Source organism: Ochlerotatus camptorhynchus, unplaced genomic scaffold (genome assembly GCF_037179485.1).
Source record: "Ochlerotatus camptorhynchus isolate MF236.1 unplaced genomic scaffold, CSIRO-AGI_Acam_v1.1 ptg000062l, whole genome shotgun sequence".
NCBI classification, from domain to species: Eukaryota; Metazoa; Arthropoda; class Insecta; order Diptera; family Culicidae; genus Ochlerotatus; species Ochlerotatus camptorhynchus.
The window spans coordinates 10,409,292-10,428,387 of NW_027040552.1; the positions used below are offsets into that span (position 1 = coordinate 10,409,292).

Sequence of the window (19,096 nt, forward strand, 5' to 3'; positions counted from 1 at the left end):
AGATCGATGTCCAACTATGCCAGTTATACCACTGAGGCAACATAAAAAGGGGGTCAACTTTGAGTCAGCTATTTTGAATGAAGTTCCACATATGTTATGTGCCTTACTACAGGGTGCGTGACGAATTTTTGCAGTAAATGGCATATTTGAGAAAAAATACACCAGTTAGTTATTCTAGCAATGAATTTTGTGCGATTTATTTTCTTTCGCAACATATGGAAGTTGTAAGTAAATTTATTAAAAAAAAATGCCTTCCCTTTCGACGACTGCAGTTAGACGCTTCCGGAAACTGCAGTATGCACGTTTTAAAATGTTTCGATCCATAGATGTCATCACTGCCTTGATTTTAGCTTTAAGCGACTTAAGTGTGGTGTGAGGAGTTCTATTGGTATCCCGTTGGACGACGCCCTATACAAAATAATCCAACGGATTGATATCGGGACTGCTTGGAGGTCAAATTTCTTCCTCCCAAATTTACGAAATATTTTCCATAAACCATTTCTGTGCTTTGTTAGCAGTATGAGCAGGTGCTCCGTCTTATCACTTTCCCAAGCCTTTTTTAATATTATACACTGTTCTTTCAGACACATTTACCGACCGAATTATTTCTTTCGTGCATACTCCGGCGCGCAACAAAGCGACAACGGCTGACAGATTGCTCTCTTGTTTCGACATCTTTACGTTTACTCAACATTGTTTGTTTAAATTTTACACCTAACAGTATAAGCTATCCAGTGCTGCCAAATATATCTAAATCATGATGCACAAGCATGAGAAATTACTATTTGAAATTTACTGCAAAAATTCGTCACGCACCCTGTACAACGAAATCACACATGTCATATGATAGCTATTTTGATAATTTTCTTTTAGCTCGAATGTTATTCTACCGCTCGTGTTGTGTGAGAGAGACGACGGTAGAGCATGAGTGTTCGAATACAAACAGACTGTCGCGCACGACAACGAAGCGAGTGTAGTAAAAAACGTCAACTGTTTCAACCCCTGTTCCGGAGCATGGTTTCACATGGTCAAATTGGATATCTCTCATTATCATTCAATCGACATATCAAATCACATCTGTTCGAAGAAATATGACCAACGGCTCTGAAAACGAAAACCATAGACCCATATGGCCACCGGTTGGAAACTAACGCTTTTAAATTGGCTCACTACTTGACTAGCCTATTGGTCCCAAGCAAATCGATTAACGTACCTCATTCTAGTTGAAATTCTAGTACTACACTATGTTTGTTTTGATTCTCTATGAAAGTTTGACAGATGAAATGAGGGGTTCGTGGATTTTACTATGTTTTGAGGGGTGCATCGATTAGCTTGGGACCGAAGATAGTACCAGAGTTGAGCCAAAAAGTTGAGTACGTTTCTTCGGGACCTACTAGTCTTAGAGTTACCTCTATGGTAGAACCGCTTCCCAATATTCCGGATGGTGAATTTCGTAATGTTTCGGAATCATATCAATTGACATATCAAATCACAGCAACTCGACGAAATATGACCAATGGAGCTCAAACAACAACCATATATTCCATATATTAAGGGTTATGATTCTAAATGGGTAAATTGGTTATTTATCTCAACACATGTCAAATCACTTCTACTCGACAAAATATGACCAAAAGCCAAGGGGTAGGTCACTCCGCACACCAATCTTGGATCATATTTTTTGTCAGTGTGCCGCACAATCGGCACACCGTGCTGGTCATAGATCAAGTTGCAATTGTTTGTAAAATACCCATCCCGGCAACCCGGTATTTCTGACACCTTGAATGTTTTGGTTTGAAATCGCAAGAATAAATCGGATTGTGTGATTATGTTCATAGGATAATAGAAGTCCTGTGTTTTAGGGTTTTATAATGCCCTCAAAGGCAGACCAGAAACCTAGCCCCAGCCTATCGTGCTGTGAAAAGCAACGGTCTATCAGCGGCCGGAAAGAGTTGGAACCTTTTGGGAAACATTGTTGGAGACCGACTATAGAGGATGATGAATAGACTTCTGTAGTTTGTTTTGTGTGAGTTGCAGCATTATTTGAATTAAGGGTACTATCTTCTTCTTCTTCTTTTTCTTCCTCACATTTCAAGCTTATTGCGTATGGCATATTAGCTTATTGCGTGCTCTCAACTTAGTGCTCTAGATGCACTTCCACAGTTATTAATTGAGAGCTTACGATTCCTGTACCATTTTTGCATTAGTATAATTGTGTGGCAAGTACAATCATACTCTATATGCCCAAAGAAGTCGAGAAATTTTCCAACCCGAAAAATTCCTAGACTGGACCGGGAAACGAACCCAGCCACCTCCAGCATGGTCTTGCTTTGTAGCTGTGCCTTTACCGACTGAGCTAAGGGAGGTCCCACACAGGGTACTAATGGGGTCTGATTAACTGCCTCTTTCTCTTGAGCCCACTCTAGAACCTACATTTCGTATTAAGATCTATAAGTGAACTGCTGGTCGGTGGTCGAGTTTCGAACGCCTATGGATACGGTTGTGTTTTAAGTTTGTTCTCTATTTTGTGCGTGCATTCGCTTTCATAGTATTCGGCTGCATTTGCCGGATTAGCGCTGGCACTCTGCCTCCCGGACGGTTATACGTGTGTGAATGATGGTTTTCTCGCTTTCAGAGAAGTTTTAGAATCGAGAAAGAAAACATGATTCATCATGTTTGCAAAATTGCAAGCATCAGCAGATTTGGCGCTATCTGCGTGGTTTGATTTTTTCTCCCGGACCAGAAATTTGTGGCATCGCGAGTGAAAATTTTAATTTCAGTTTACGGCGCTGATCTATTGTTAGGGTTTTGCAATGTGCATTGCTTTTGTGCACGGAGTGAATTGAAAAAGAAAAGCGAAGAAAAGTGATATTTGGTTGTTGCGTGGTTGGAGTCGCTGGAGGAGGGATTGTTTAGGGATGACTAGAGAAAAATATGCGTGGAAGCATCGGGAATGCGCTCCCGGGTGAAGTGATATGGTGAGTACGCTCCAGTTAAGATTGTTGACAAGTGTATTTGTGGTGATGCAAATTATGGTTTAGATGACGCATGGCTTCAAACATTTTGTGTATCCAAATAAAACATATTACATACTAAATACGCACAGGGCATCGTCTGCTGACCATTGCCGCGGGTATATCGTGGGAGTCCTAGGTACCCGGTTCAAGCTTTAGTTGGCGGCGGTGGCTCTTCTTGACCTTCTACTCCCTGAGTAGTTAGCATGAATAAGGGCGTCTACGTGATGTTTTACTTTACCTGTTGTGGACATCTAGTGCATCATGTTCCCTTAACTTGTTGAGGACACTCTGTCTTGCCTCAAAAATACTTCAAAGTCTTCACAACATAAAGGGCACCATTACGGAGCATGAGATTTGATCAAGTTATTCGCAGTTCTACTTGTCCAACGCCCCCGCCTGGGTGAGGGATAGAGGATGACACACACACACACAAGATCTATCTCTACCATATTCAATTAGGTATGTTCCTGAATATACAATCAAACAGCACGTAATGTTGTGAACAGCTTCAATGACAGTTGTCCAGCAGTGCTCCCATTTTATTTACAACAATCCAATGCATACGAGATTGTGCCCAAGCTGTGCCGAATCTAATTTCGGCACAATGTGCGGAGTGACTTACCGCTTGCCAATAGCTCTAACTATTAATAACAGAGCCTATGGTCACAGTAAAATCGGTTCCGGATATCCCGAATTATGGCTTCACATGATCAAATTCGTCATCCATCATTGCCATATCAAATCACATCTACTTAACGAAATATGGCCAATGGCACTCAAAACTGCAATGATATAGCCAAATGACCATCTAAAAACCGATTTTTAAATGTACCGAATATATATGGCATAATATAGCTGAACTGAATCAGACAGATCCGAAGTCGATATCAACAGAATTCATAGGAAACGAAAAAGAGTGCTGGATTAGAGAATTTGTGATAGGGTCTATGACAATTTCGAGATAAAAAAATAAGAATATTTGTGATTCAATCGTCAACATCAATTGAACAGTTAACGGTTTGGTCTGTTTGCAACTCTTTTCGTCAGTTAGAATTTACACATAGATTTTTAATGAATCTTTGTAACACAAATTTGAAGATGCTAATTTCAAATAACAGACTGTAGTGGTAATTTTTATACGATAGATGGTGTAGATGAAAGCATAGAGTTGATAGTTCCGTTAGAGTACGGCAGTGTGAAGATTGCATATAGATATTAGAATAGCGAGCTAGGACAACTTTTAAGGAAGGTACAAATCGGTTTTTTCATCTCTCTTTACCAAACTCCCTCTTTGGAGAGGGATGGTGAGGGGAGTAGATGCCGTACTCTAACGGAACTATCAACTCTATGCTTTCATCTACTCCATCTATCGTATAAAAATTACCACTACAGTCTGTTATTTGAAATTAGCATCTTCAACTATGTAAATCGTTGACTTCACGTAGAAGTAATACTAAAACATATAGTCAAAGAACACAAATTTGTTGAATTTCCTTTATATTTAAATAAGATTTAGATTTAGTCTTAGTTTTTAGTTTTAAGACGACAATTCAAGCTGAACATTGCATTAGGTCCTAAGTAATATTGACAGATTCTCTTCGTTGACTTTCTCTTTGTATCTCCACGGCTATGTATTTTCAGCACACAGATCGATAAAAGAAGCTTTTATCTAGCATCTAATACGACAAACACAACAAGAAACGGTTATGTGTTCAAGTTATTAACGAAAGAGAAAGTCGACGAAGAGAATCGATCAATGTTACTTAGGACCTAATGCAATGTTCAGCTTGAATTGTTATACTGACATGCAGGTATAGAAAACCTGTTTAAAATACTGAATTGCTAAAGCAGAAACAATGTAAACACACTTAGATATATATCATAACAATTAAGACTGGAAAATAGCTGGAGCACCTATCTAGATTAAAATGCCGGTAGACACATAACTGTCTCATGTTACAAAACACAAACAATTGAAGAAAAAAATTCTTCCAGTGGGACGAGTATGCGTCGAAGTAGGTGCTGAAGTCGGAAGTCCGACTTCCGAACTTTAATTTGGTGCTGACGCCACAATACCTAATGAAGATGCATTAGAAAGAATTAGAAAGCCATCAGTTGCAAACTGTGGACATACGGTTCCAGTTGGGAATCGACGTAATAGTGAATAAGTAGAAGAAGAATCTTTGCTTATGTTGTTTCCAACCGTGTTCTTTTCTGTGTTAGCTGGAGAAATATTGGTTATGAGAATATAAAATATAGAGTGTAAAAACATATTATTCGGAGGTGATACTTCACTATCATAAAACAGACAACACGGAATGTATTTTTTTTTTGTAATTTTTACCCATTTCATTTTTTTTATTTATGCCTTCCTTTATCGTCCAGATTTTGCCATTTTCATTTACAGAAGTTTTTCCCTTTCAACGTAGGTATTGTTGTGGATGCTCAATCATTACTCTTTCTGTTTGTTTCTCTTCATTTTTGACGCGCAACGGAATGAATGTGTCGGTGTGTATGATTTTTTCTTTTTCATAATTATTACACTTGCTGTTCTTATTTATTTCCTTTGTTTATTTCTCTCCTGTAAGTTTCAACAAATGCCCAGCACTACATAAGTTAATCTAAATGTGTGTGATTTTTTTCTTATCTGTTCTGTTGTTTGTGAGCTTCCAATAATATTTTAAATTTATTTGTTGCTGCTTGCTGCATCCTATCAGAACATTGAATGCGCGTGTTCAAATCTAGTAGAAGGGGAACGAATAGTGAGAAGATTTTGTTTGTTTGTTTGTGTGTATTTTTTTCTGAATCGGACTATACAGTCTTTGGGACTATACAGGGTTTGGGGAAAGAAAGATTTACTCTTCTGCGAATGGGAAGAAACTACAGATCGTGTTTTATACAATCCCAATTTTTCATCACTCTAATCGCTTATGTTCTTGTTGCTGCTGCTGAGTGAAAAAGAAGAATGTTTGCATCATCTCTTTTTTGTAGTGTGTACTGAGTTTGTTCAATTTTCATTTCATTTGAATTGTTGACATTGTTGCTGTTGTTGTTGTTTTTGTTGTTGTTTGCAGTCTGCTTTTGTTCTCTTATCAAATTTCACTTACATTCTTAAAGCATACGGTTAGGGGGGTTTTTCCTGTTCTTATTATTTAGATTAAAACTTGTTTGTCTGATCGTGTTTTCTTCTTCTGGTTTTTTTTTCACTTTCTTCTCACGTTTATTAGCTTGGTTTTACATCTACTTCTATATAGTCGTCACATTTCTCTTAGCTGATCCGCACTCCGTTTCTCTGCGGAGCGGCGGAGGTGGTTCCTAATTCCTAAACCTTGGGAAGCCAGAAGCCGGATGATCGCAAAAGGTTGTCTATACATGGAGGGGTAAAGCGAATTTGGAGAACAATTCAGTGAAGGTAGAAGAACTGTACTATTTAGTCATCAGAAAAATATGTCAAATTCAAGCAACCGGTCCTCAAATACTTGACCGAAATTGGTCATTTCGTCCAGTTAGGAAGCCCGCTATTTGATGAATTAAACAGCAAGTGAGAACGGCTGGGACTTAAATTGCTGCAATTGAAACAAAAAAACAAATATTTAACCGACATGGGAAGAGGAACGAACTTCAGCTCCAGCGCAGTTAGCAAACCGGGTGTCAGCGATGCTAAGTGGAATTACTTGCTAGCCTTTTTTTCTGTATCCAGCTCAATTCCGAGATGCATGCAGAGATCAGATTTGATTTATAGTTTTGAAAAATGCACTCGAAATATGGCACTATATAGTGGAACCTGAAGGATACCCATCGGAAGAAAATTAGAGTAAATATTACCTCACATCTTAAACTTCTGAACACTGGAATACTACCCGAACCGCTAGACAAAGACCTCCTTCCCAATTGTCAAGCAACGTTACAAGCACCATATTCCACCAAAACGGCTATATAGGGCTTATGTAATGCTTGTTACTGCCGTTATACGCATAACTGTCCCATGTTCTATGCAATCCTTATGCACCGGACTCTTATGCGTATAACGGTAGTTTAGCTCTATACGACACGCTTGGTGCAATAACGCACGATGCCCGTTGTTGACCACAAGGATGGCATTTCCCGCCAAGAATTAGGACCCCGAAAAAAAACAAAGAAATTTCGCTTACAATGACAATCACTAATATATTCCTTGTCTGTTTTGCTCAGAATCTAAACTAGACATTTCCTTTTTCGTAATCGTCATTAACTAACTCTCACCAACTGTGTACCGAATTACTCGATCGTTTTGCTCACACTCGTACTCATGTATTCCTGTTTCTGCTTATTATTTGTTTCTTCTTGTTACTTCATTTTATCTCCTACATACATTAAAAAATAAAAGGAATTTCTGTTCTTCTACTTACAGAGAAAAAATAAAATATAATCCAATTCATTATCATTAGGAGTTTTAAAACAAAAAAGGAAGCAATTCATTTTAAATGTACCACTACAACATATAAGTGTGTTTGTTTGTTTGTTTGTATGTGTGTCTGTATGTAACCGGTCTAATCTGTTGCATCAGTGGGTATGGTATCTCTAACCATCATCGATGTCTCTACTTTATGTGTCTGTGTTGGAAGCAAAAAGTATGGTTATTCTTCAACTTTTTTTTTCTCAAAATTGCGTCTGTTATTTACTTCATTTCTTTGTCAGATGATGGCTGTCTGTTTGTTTGTGTTTACACCTGTATTTCTATACATAGTTTTCTCCTTACATAAAACTATTTTGTATTACTCCTTTTTATTCACTTTCTCTCATTTGCTTATACTTTTTTTGTTGCAGTAACTTCTCACATCTTACTAATAATTATTTCTCACATTTTCTTGTATTTTCTTCAATGTTTATCATTAATAATTATTATCGTTCCCTCATTGTGTTCTCATCCTCAATATATAATTTTTCTGTATTTTTCTCTGTGTTTTAATCCCTCGCTTGTGTATGGGTTACGTTTGCATGTTGCTTACGCTCAAATAAAAAAACTGTTCTCATACTAATTCTTTTCGCCTTTTTTCACTGTTTCTCATCTCAACCGGACTGTTACTTGTGTAATTAATAATAAGTCATACATAATAATAGTAATAATGAAACTAATGTACTTCCGATGGTTCCGGCTTAACCGAATGATGATTACTTGGATCGGGGGCACTAAGAGGCTGTTTCCACCACACGCGTTCGAAGGATGTACGGAAAATGCAGAAACAAAAGTGTCATTAGTTATCTAGCTTTCCCCAGAGCGGGTTCCTGCAAAGTGGGTAGTTTTTCCCCGAGTCGAAAAATCGACCGGAGAAAAGCTCACCCATATGGGAACATCTTTCCTTATTGGTCGTCATGGCTCTGAGACAGTAGAAGAGGAATATAATAGGTTTATGATATGTATATCGGTATTACTAGTAAAGGTACTACTCCCAAGAAAATGTCTACGTATTATAAGGACAACAGTTGTACATTCTAGCTAGTGAAAAATAAAACATATGAAAGTTTGCCATGAAGTTCACGTTTCTCTTGGGAAATAGAATGTATTGCATGAGTGTTTCGATGACTGTGTGCTTCGGGATGGCTTGTGTACTTGGAATGGGTTGAGGGACTTCATTTGGCTGCGATGACATTCAAAAAGCTTACTCAGTTATCAGATTTAATCAACATTACATCTACAACATCAGTATACCGACATGAATGATCATACAAATTACAAATTACTTTCTGACCAAAGCATAAAACTGACATCTGCCGCCGCGAACACGCGTACGAAATTTATGAGTTGGTTCGTGTCTAATCTATTTCGAACAAATTATTTTATCTAGATAAAACATTTCTATGGTTTTGACAAATGGAATCGCTGCACATTTGAATCGGCCGTTATGGATTCTCGATCAAGAATAAGTTAAAGTTTCTTGTCGGTTTGTCGGTGCCTACACTCTGCGAAATAAATTATCGAGATTCAAATGATTGCTTTGTGAATTTTATCCACAATTGATTTCATTCGATTGAAAAATCGTTCAAAAAATGGATAATAGTGTCTAATTAAACGTTACTTCACCTGAATTCCAAGCGTATACAGCATTGCTGTTTAAGGAAGCAATGATGTCTAATAAACGCTGAATAATCAAATAAGTTATCGAATAATCTCTGTTGCAACTCATGTAAGTCGAATAAAAGCTTCTCGAAATACCTTACCTTATACAACACCAAGTAGTTTGATGTTGTGGTTGAATAGATACTCCAGATTTGTGTGAACAAAGCCTGAGCAGAAGTTATTATTAAAAATAGTACAAGTATTATTAAGCATGCACATCGCAGGGTTGGCAATGCTGATGCAGTATAATAGTACTGACTTAAGTGACTAAAATTACGGAAATAGTGACCAAATAGTGACTATTAAATAATAGAGGGATTATTCGATAAAAATGGCACACCGAAAATCTTCTGTAACTTTTGAACCGTATGAGTAAAAAACCTGAAAATTTGAGTAAATCTTATTCATAGTGCATTGTTTACATCTGTCAAGTTTCATAGTTAAACATACAGTACACGCTCGTTTTGTTTTACTCTAAAGTGACTAACTTCTACTCAGTTTGGTATTTTTATGCAAAATGTCAAAAACTGAGTAACATTTATTTAGCAATCTAGGTAACATTAACTCTGTTTATAGTAAATTATTTTTTTACTCACCTTTGAGTAATCCACAACAAAAATTACATATCGCTCTTTTGTCAAAGATTTATAAAATTATCGTTCCGTTAAACCCCTTTGTGTCAAACTGTAATAATTAAAAAGTGTGGAATTCACGTCGACGAACAACTTCTTCTGAAACAAACGATTATCAGTAGGAGGTCAAATTCTCCGTCAAATTTTACCCGAGCCCGAAACCATGTCCCCTGACTAAACAATCGGCATTGACGTAAAAAAAACCGGAAGACCCCGTCTATTTTTGTCAGAATGATGATTATCAATTCTAGAAGCAGCGTTCGTGTACTCGTAGTATCCGGAGCAATTCTGTCACTAGCATGTTTTTGAAGTGTTGGTAGGTGTAGGTCTGAATCTGTGATCGAGGAATTGTTGATAGATTGAATTATATTTGATTTTACGAGTGACCCATGTTGACGAGAAGGTTCATTTATGCCACATGTTCTTCCATTCAAATCACAAACAATATTGCAATATAACTTTATTGTTATTATATTTTAAATAATAATACTGTTTTTCCAATGACAATTAATTATACAAGAATTGTGTTATATTTACTCAGTTCTGTTAATTTTCTTAAAACAAGAACTGAGTAGAAGTTACTCTACGTTTGACAGATTCATCCATTACCCAAAAGTGAGTAACACTATGTGTTTACTCAGCGGCGCCGGTGGTGTAGTGGTAAGCGTGATTGCCTCTCACCCCAGCAGGCCTGGGTTCAATCCCAGGCATAACATCGGAAGGGAAGTAAAGCCGTTCGTCCCCGGTTCATGAGTTGATGGGTCGATAAGTAGGGTCCAGGTGTGGGAGCTGCCTCCCTGGCGTCGGTAGCATTGGTGCTCAGCACGGAAAACAAAATCGACGGAAAACAAATCAAGGTAAAAATGTGTTTACTCACTTTAGAGTAGTTCCACGTTTACCGAAAGTGAGTAGAATTCTATTCACTTTTGAGGAAAATTGAATGAGCGTGTAGTTCCAGTCATGTCATCGAAACAAGAAATTGTCCGAGAAAAAATGTTGCGCACTTACAATCAAAATCCAGAGGCGTCCCACCGATGGATCGCTAAAAAGCTTGGAATTGCAAATACAATTGTGTCTCGTGTGATAAGGAGCGTCTGATTGCCCGAAGGGAGGAAGGAGTGGTCGTAAAAGTGGTCCAATGGACAGTGAAATGGCTACGAAAGTGATGCAGCAGTTCAAGAACCGTCCAAACATATCAATTCGAAATGTCGCTAAAAAGTCCAAGGGTTTCAGTCCGTTTTGTGAAGAAACCCATGAAGCGTGCTGGGTTACATGTTTACAAGTTGCAAAAAGCCCCAAACCGGAATGAAAAGCAAAACATCACTGCGAAAACCCGCGCCCGGAAACTTTACACGAAGTTGCTCACCAAATCGTGTTGCATTGTGATGGATGACGCAACTTACGGCAAGGCCGACTTTCGTCAACTTCCTGGACAAGAATATTGCGTTGCCAAGTCTAAGTGTTCTGGAGGATGTCAAAAGAAGTAATTATCGAAATTTGCAAAAAAAAGTTCCTGATCTGGCAGGCGATTTGCGGATGTGGTGAAATCACTTCCGGAACAATCAAAGGAATTGAGAAAAGAGTTTCAAGGGCATTCTGAGATGGATTTTTGATTTGATGGGTACTCTAAAGAGACTACGAATTCGGGGTCCAGGATCATTCAGAGCAGAAATTTAAGATATTTTTTAGGTTAATTGCATGCGAATTTCAATAGAACTCTAACTCTTTCGCTCCACCAATAACAATCAAGTAAATTTAAAATGGATTTATGGAATTTAGGGAATTCATGGAAGAAACATTAAAAACTCGAAGATACATAATCTACTTGCAATTTTGTGGATTGTTCTGAAGACAATTTCAAGAATGTAATATTATTTTTTTTAAGCTTATTTCAGAGGCAAATTTAAAAGAAGGGGAATGAACCTTGAAAAGTTCCTGAGAACATTCCGAAGAAGTTTATAATTTCTTAGTGAATTATCAAGGTAAGCTACTAGATATATACATTTTTTTTAAGATTAAAAAAAATAAAAATCCTGCTTGCTGCAGGACAAAGTGCCACGCCGTCCTAAGCGGTAATGAGCAGAGGCATGACAGCAGCGCTGTTTTATATCTTTTCAGGTTGAAGCAGAACGATGTACAACCAGGTTACAATATTCAAGAAGAGGACTCAACGAGAATCGAGATGACAAAGATTCAGCAGCAAGGACACAATACATAAGCGGTGAGATCTAACTGATTACAACTTAATATAAAAATATGAAATGCATGCTGCAAAATACGTGCCATCTACAAAGCAGGAATTACTTTGAGGATGGAAGTGTACACGCAGTACCTATATACATTTTATATCGGTACTACGTGTATGCGGGGCTTGTTGTAAGTGAAAGTAACCTCGGAATGGACGTGAGTAACCAGGCATTCTGCAATGGGTTTCTGAATCTCAACAGAGCTATCACCTTTCAACTTCCGGGCTAAAATTGTTTGCAATGGGATCAGTATAAGATAATAATAGATTAGGTTGCAAACATTTTTCTTCCATAAAAACACTGCCGGACAGTGGAAGTTGGATTGTATATACATACATACATACATACATACAAGCAGAACGATGTACAACCAAATGGTACTCGATTATGACGACTGGGTTAGGGGAAATCGTTCATTTCTCTTTAGAGTACCCATGGTATTTCCTCAGAATTCTCAAATCAAAAATCCATCTCAGAATGCCCTTGAAACTCTTTTCTCAATTCCTTTGAGCACTTGTATCTACATCATTTGATTTCATTGGGATTCTTCTTGGAATTTATATCGAATCCTTTAGGATTCTCTTGGAATCTGCCTCAGAAATCACCCCAGAATTCCTTTACAACTACCTGCTGAGTTTTTCCTTGGAACTCCATGCTTGAAGGAGCCTCGCGAGTTTTAAAGGAGTCAAGCGTAGCATTTTTCTGAGGAGTAGAATTCCTACTGACATACCATTCCACTGAGCTTCAGAGCTTGTGAGCGAAGGGGGATAACATGAGAGTGAGGGAGTTTAGAAAAGCGCACCTCGAGGCAAATCATCCTCTCGCTAAAGTTCACTCTCCCTTTCTCTCGAGGAGCTTTTGTTTACTTCTTCCATATTCCTGCCGCCACTCACTCGAGGTGAGAGCTGGCTAAACTCGAAGGACAGGAGTTTTGTAAAACCTCCAGTGAGTTTGAGGAGTTTCAGCAAGCCTGTGGAATTCTCACCAGAGCTCTCTTAAAAAAAATCATCAAAACTTATTTTAAATACTTCTTAGAATTTAGACCAATAATCCTCATCCAATCGTCACAGAATTCTTCTCAGAACTCTCGTTAAAATGTACCTGACAAATTATCTTGAAATTCTTCTTCGCTCGTTTTTGTCAGTCTCAGGACTGATTTTTTCACCTCCGCTTAAGCCTTAAAACAGTTTTAAGATTTAAGCGAAGGTGGATAAATTGGGAAAATAGTAGGCTTTGCCTTTGAACAAGTTTGACGTGCATTTTCTTTGCTGTGATTTTTAAAGCAGTATAAAACCAATCTGATAGTGATTTCTAAAGTTATTCAAGTTTGGGGCTGTCTTTCCGTGACTCTCAACAAAACCCGTGTCATGAAGTTTTTTCAGAGCTTCAGAGGGAAGCAGCTTCGAAAACAAACTCCTCCAGTGAAACCCCGGACGTTATTTTGTTTGCGACGACGTCACGGAGAAGCGAACCACAAGGGCTGATCCTGGGAACTCTTTTAGTGATATTTCATATTAGCTGAACCTGATCTGGATGATCAAAATGTGAAAATTACAAAAAGATAACAGATACAGGACTACAGGAAATTCTCCCGGAAGAAAAGGAATCACCAGGAATCAGGATGAATTCAAGGAGAGGCAACATGTTAATTGACCACTTTGTCAAGCAGTTTTGGTGTGACTTTCTACCAGCGATTTCACAAAACTGGACCAACTAATTTCTATTTTTTTATGAAACGCACAAATGTTGGCTACTTTTCTCGAGGTTCTAGAAGAAAAAATCTTAAAATAATGTTTTATTTCAAAGCTCGAGTGGTAGTAAACGTCATATTAACTGCTCGAATGAAGTGGTTGATTATGTTGAATAGTACCAGGTGCATATCATCCTGATTCAAGCAAGAAAGGTGGACCATGAAAGTACCAGTAGCGCCATATAATTTCAATCTGTTGACATTGCTCATGGATTCATTTGGTGAGTTCGTTCCTACTTATTAACACTTGTAATTATGATGGTCAACAGTGTTGAATGGTCACAAACAACTGCAGAATCTGGTGAGAGCTTACCATTTATTTAATTTAAATATTTGTAGAGTAGTCGTTTGATTTAGTCACGGTTCGATTTTAGCAACAAAATCACAAAACCGTTCGCTTTTGGCACGGGGTTTAATTCTGGCCACGTGCCAAGATTGAACGAAATTGAAAAATAGTGTGTTTTTGCTCCTTGTGATTACAACTTTAAAAAAAAGATTTATTATTAGTAACGTCTATGTCATGGCGATGCCTCGCAATGGTCCGAAGTCAACCAAATCGCGAGTGATTAAGCGGTTCGAGGAACAGTTGACCACCGATCCGAAGCCCAGAAGTGAAGGAAAAAGTATTCCGTACAACACCAAAAATCACAACCGCGTAGTTGGGGCCTTCAACCGAAATCCGAACGCCTCCGTTAGGGATGTGGCTAAGAAGCTGCACCTAAGCCGAAGTTTTGTCCAGAAGGCCAAAACTAAGGCTGGGCTTCGAACGTTCAAGGTACAAAAGGCCCCTAATCGCGACGAGAAGCAGAACAAGTCCGCCAAAACCCGTGCCAGGAAGTTGTACCTCAACATGCTGACGAAAGTTGAATGCTGCATCATGGACGACAAAACATATGTGAAGGCCGACTTCAAACAGATCCCCGGCAACCTGTTTTTCACGGCCAAGGATAAGTTCAGCGTTCCGGAGCATGTCCGCACTCAGAAGATGTCCAAATTTGCGAAGAAATTCCTGGTTTGGCAAGTCATCTGCACGTGCGGGAAGCGGAGTGCACCTTTCGTGACCCAGGACACGATGAACGGACAGGTGTACATAAAAGAGTGCCTCCAGAAGCGGCTGCTTCCTCTCCTGAAGGCCCACAACGTCCCAAAAATCTTCTGGCCGGATTTGGCCTCATATCACTACTCCAAGGACGTGCTGAAGTGGTATGCGGACAATAAGGTAAATTTCGTGCCGAAAATGTTCAACCCTCCCAACACTCCGGAGCTCCGCCCCATCGAGAAGTACTGGGCGATTATGAAGCAGCACCTTCTTAAACGACCTAAGGTAGTGAAGACAGTCGAGGAACTGAAGAAAGTATGGGTTTACATGCAAAAAACGGTTGATTCACAGGTTGTGCAGAATCTTATGGCCGGGGTTAAGGCCAAGGTGCGGGCATTTGCGTATGGACTGTAAATAAAATACGAGTAAAATGGTAAAATGAAGTTTAATAGTTATTTCTCAATCCCTGAAAATTTGATGGCAATCGGATGAAAACTCGAATTTTGCGAATCAGTGATTCCTCGTGCAGAGGATTTCTCGGCTTCCATCAAAGTAAGTGTCACGTCAACACGTTTCTACCCATTCCTTTCTTGACCTGCGTTAGGGCACGGCTATGCCTAGTTTGAGATCACCAGTTTTGACACATTGAGGATGATTGCTAGTCCCAAGCATCGGGATTTTCCAGTAATCAAAGGATCACATTTTAGTGCTTGTTACTTTTATGTCTTGATAATAGTAACAAGACTCGGGTTGTGACCGGCGCGGTTCTTCATTTCTATATTTCAAATCAAAAATATTGTTTATGTTTATAGATTTCACATACTCCTTTTCCCTTTGTCCTTCTCCTTTTCCGTTCCCTCTTATCTTTTCAGAAAGCGAGTAATGGCGCTATAGCCATAAGTCATAAAAGGCTAGAACAAGAGTTAGTGCTCATGCCCCAACCGTCAGAAGAAAATGGAGCATCACTTAACCATTCTAGCTTTGATGCCTCCAACGACCAACCAATCATATAATTACCAAAATCGGCCCGATGTTTTCTGCATCATCTTGTCCCTTAAATGCTGCACAGTAGGCCTGGCCGTTTTGATATGTGTGACGCATCTTCGATGTGAAACATATATTGCGCGTTTCACACCAAATTGGACTAATAAGCGCGTTTTCACTTATTATTAAAAAGTGTGATAAAACTGCAAGTTTACGTCTAATTGCCTTGGTGTCTTGGGTGTACTTATTCCTTATGATGCAAGCAATAAGTGCTCCGAAGACATCAAAACGATTTTACGGAAATGTGCACTTTTATCACACTTTTTGCATTTTTGGGACAGTCCAGTTTCAGATGCAATCAGCAATATCAAATAGACGAAAAATGATGTAGGTATAATATATCATTTTCCATATAGATTATATTAGATTAGAAAACAAGCGTAAAAGTGGTCAATCAACGATACTGATCCAAGAGCTTCACGATTTTTTTAAGGGCTTTTGAATTTGTTGCCAGATTTTTTTTAAATCTTTATTAACGAAATTTTTAGCCGATGGCTAGTTAATCTCGGATGTGTTACCAGAAAACATTCAAAATTTTGACCGGAATATGAACCCTTGAGACCACGAGATCCGGAACAACCGTAGAGCTGATCTGAAAGCCCAAGATTTTTTCGAAAGCACTTGTTGATGTATTGTCAGAATTGATTCGGAGATGTGAATGCAATATACGGGGGGAGGGGGTTCCAGAATGGTACATTTAAGGTTGTTCCGGTCCTTCCGGAAGTTCACCTTGTGGTCTGCAGGTTCCGTATTCCAGTAACAACTTCTGAAATAATGCTGGCCCCTTGGGTTCATATTCCGGTTACAACTCCAAGTTCATTCTGACAACACAACAAAAAGTTCATTAAAAAAACGCGAAGCTCTAAGATCTGTTTCATGAACATACCACTTCTACTTTCGTTCCAAACAGTGCTGGACAAATATCAAAAAATCAAATCTCACCAAAGCACAATAGGGAAGAGCGCTAGTTCGTCGTAATCGCCCATTTCCGTTCTGTCAAGCAGAAATCATCAATAATATCAATGATTTTACCATGCACAAAACAATAATACGTTTGTTCCGATCCGTTAGTTCATAAGCCACAACATGAAGCCTATTACAGTGCATTGTATGAATATTTACACTCATTGTTCCCAAAACAAAACAAGCACTCCTAGCGAATCCACTTTTTCTACCATCATCCGTAGGACGAAGAAAATCTAATGGCGTTTCAATGCGTTAGAACGGAATTGAAACTCGTAGGACGAATTTAGAATCAAGATGCAGTGTTAGATTTTTAATATATCTCTACATTATTTGACTCTTTATCAAATCCAACGGTACGTATGGAAAGGTGAATAAATTTAGAAGTTATCTTTGATAAAAATATTCCATGTTTTGTTCAAACATTTTCAAAAAAGAGAGGTAAAGTGCGGGATGTGCTTAGTAGGACGGAAATTAGACCAAAAACCCTATAACGCTTGATTTTTGAAGCTAAAAAACAAAAAGCAAAAACTGCGGTTGACATTGCAAGCTTTGATATTGCAGCTCGGAAAGCTAACAAAACTCACCAACTGCAGATCTCACCAAACTATGGTGAGATTGAGTTTCATGATTTTCGCTTTACACTCGAACGCAACCGAAACTTCCATAACGGCTGGCAGCAATCGCTTCGTGTCAGCCATCGATGAAGAAAAAAAAGAGAGAGCTTTATTATACCTTCTCTTTCTAAGAAAACGAGGTGCAACACAATTATGTTTGCGTCGATTCAACACTCAGCTTCAATCGAGACTTCAACTTTACACGTTGTGAATAGTCTCGCAATATCAAAGGAGCTTGTAAAATCAATATCAAGCATGATATGTTGCTTCAATATCACGCGTGATATTGAGAGCGTATGAGAACGAAAAAATATCAATTTGCTAATGATCATGCCCACTGGTTTCAAATACAGGGCTGTTACAAGATTTTCTAAATTTGATCCTCGAAATCCGCGATTCCTCAAAAACAAAAATCCGTGACTTCAAATACTAATACGCGACCAAAAAAACTGTTTTCATAACTTAGAAATATCATTTGTATACTACTACATGGCATTTCAAGCTTATTGCTTATAGCATATTAGATTTTTGCCTGCTCTCAACTTAGTGTTCTATGAAATACTTTCACATTTTAATTGAGATCTTTCTATGCCTGTCCATCCAATGCCCAAGGAAGTAGATAAATTTTACAACCCGAAAAATTAATAGACCGGACGTGAAACGAACTCAGTCGCAGTGTTGTGAAAATATCAAAAGATCTATTCTCACCGATGTGCATAATCTCATTTGAGTATCGTAGACCAAAAACTCAACATGCAAACAACAGCCGATGATATTACAAGCTGTGATACGGTTGCTATGATATCATGCTAACAAAACTCCCCGGCTACAATTCTCACCAAACTGTGTTGAGTTTGAGCTTCAAGATTTTTGCTGCACATCCGAACACGAAACGAAACTTCCATCACTGCTGGCAGCAGTAACTTCGTGTCTGCCATCTGTGAAGCGTAAAGAAAGATAGCAAGCTATGCTTTCTCTTTCTAAGAAAACGATGTGCAAAGGAATCATTTTTGTGGTAAGTCAACTCGTGGCTGAAATTTTACATGTTCTGAATAGTCTCGCAATATCAAAGGAGCTTGTAAAAACAATATCATGCTTGATATTTTATTCCAATATCATGCGTGATATTGGGAGCCCTTGAGAGCGAAACAAAATCATTTGAGTGAGGATTATGCCATCACTGCTCAGTCGCCTCCATCATGAACTTGCTTTGAAGCTGCGCCTTTACCAACTGAGCTAGAGGAGAATCGTGTGTAACCTTTGAAAAAAATATTAAAAAATAACAATGTATAATTTTCAGTTATTTATGTATAGTATAAATTCTGAGTAATTAGTGTACGTAATAAAACACCCTTACATTATGAGATTCTATTGAACAATACCGGCTTTGAGATTTGATGAAACATTATTTAAAAAATAATAATGCATTTTCTCTTACGTATTTTACTGTCCTACATGTTGTAGTTAATTTGGCTCTAGTTTTCTCAATTTTTTACCGATTCAAACCAAACACCCTGCACATAAAGGGTGTCCACGATGAAATTGCCATACACAAAATTGATTCGCAAAATTCGAGTTTTCATCCGATTGCCATCAAATTTTCAGGGATTGAGAAATAACTATTAAACTTCATTTTACCATTTTACTCGTATTTTATTAACAGTCCATACGCAAATGCCCGCACCTTGGCC

The 19,096-nt window shown here is 38.4% G+C and overlaps 1 protein-coding gene across 13 annotated transcripts in view; it reads right to left on the bottom strand.

Annotated features, from left to right (window-relative positions):
• Positions 1-5,695: 5,695 nt before the first annotated feature.
• The window catches only part of CtBP (C-terminal binding protein), a 226,384-nt gene continuing 212,983 nt past the window's right edge, over positions 5,696-19,096 (bottom strand). For 10 of the 13 annotated variants that reach the window (XM_065216357.1, XM_065216356.1, XM_065216367.1 and 7 more), the window contains one exon: positions 5,696-8,194. In XM_065216357.1, coding sequence (XP_065072429.1) covers positions 8,129-8,194 — 66 coding nt within the window. In that variant the 3' untranslated portion in view covers positions 5,696-8,128. The remainder of the gene's footprint in view (positions 8,195-19,096) is intronic. The other 3 variants (XM_065216368.1, XM_065216364.1, XM_065216365.1) reach the window with 1 other exon arrangement.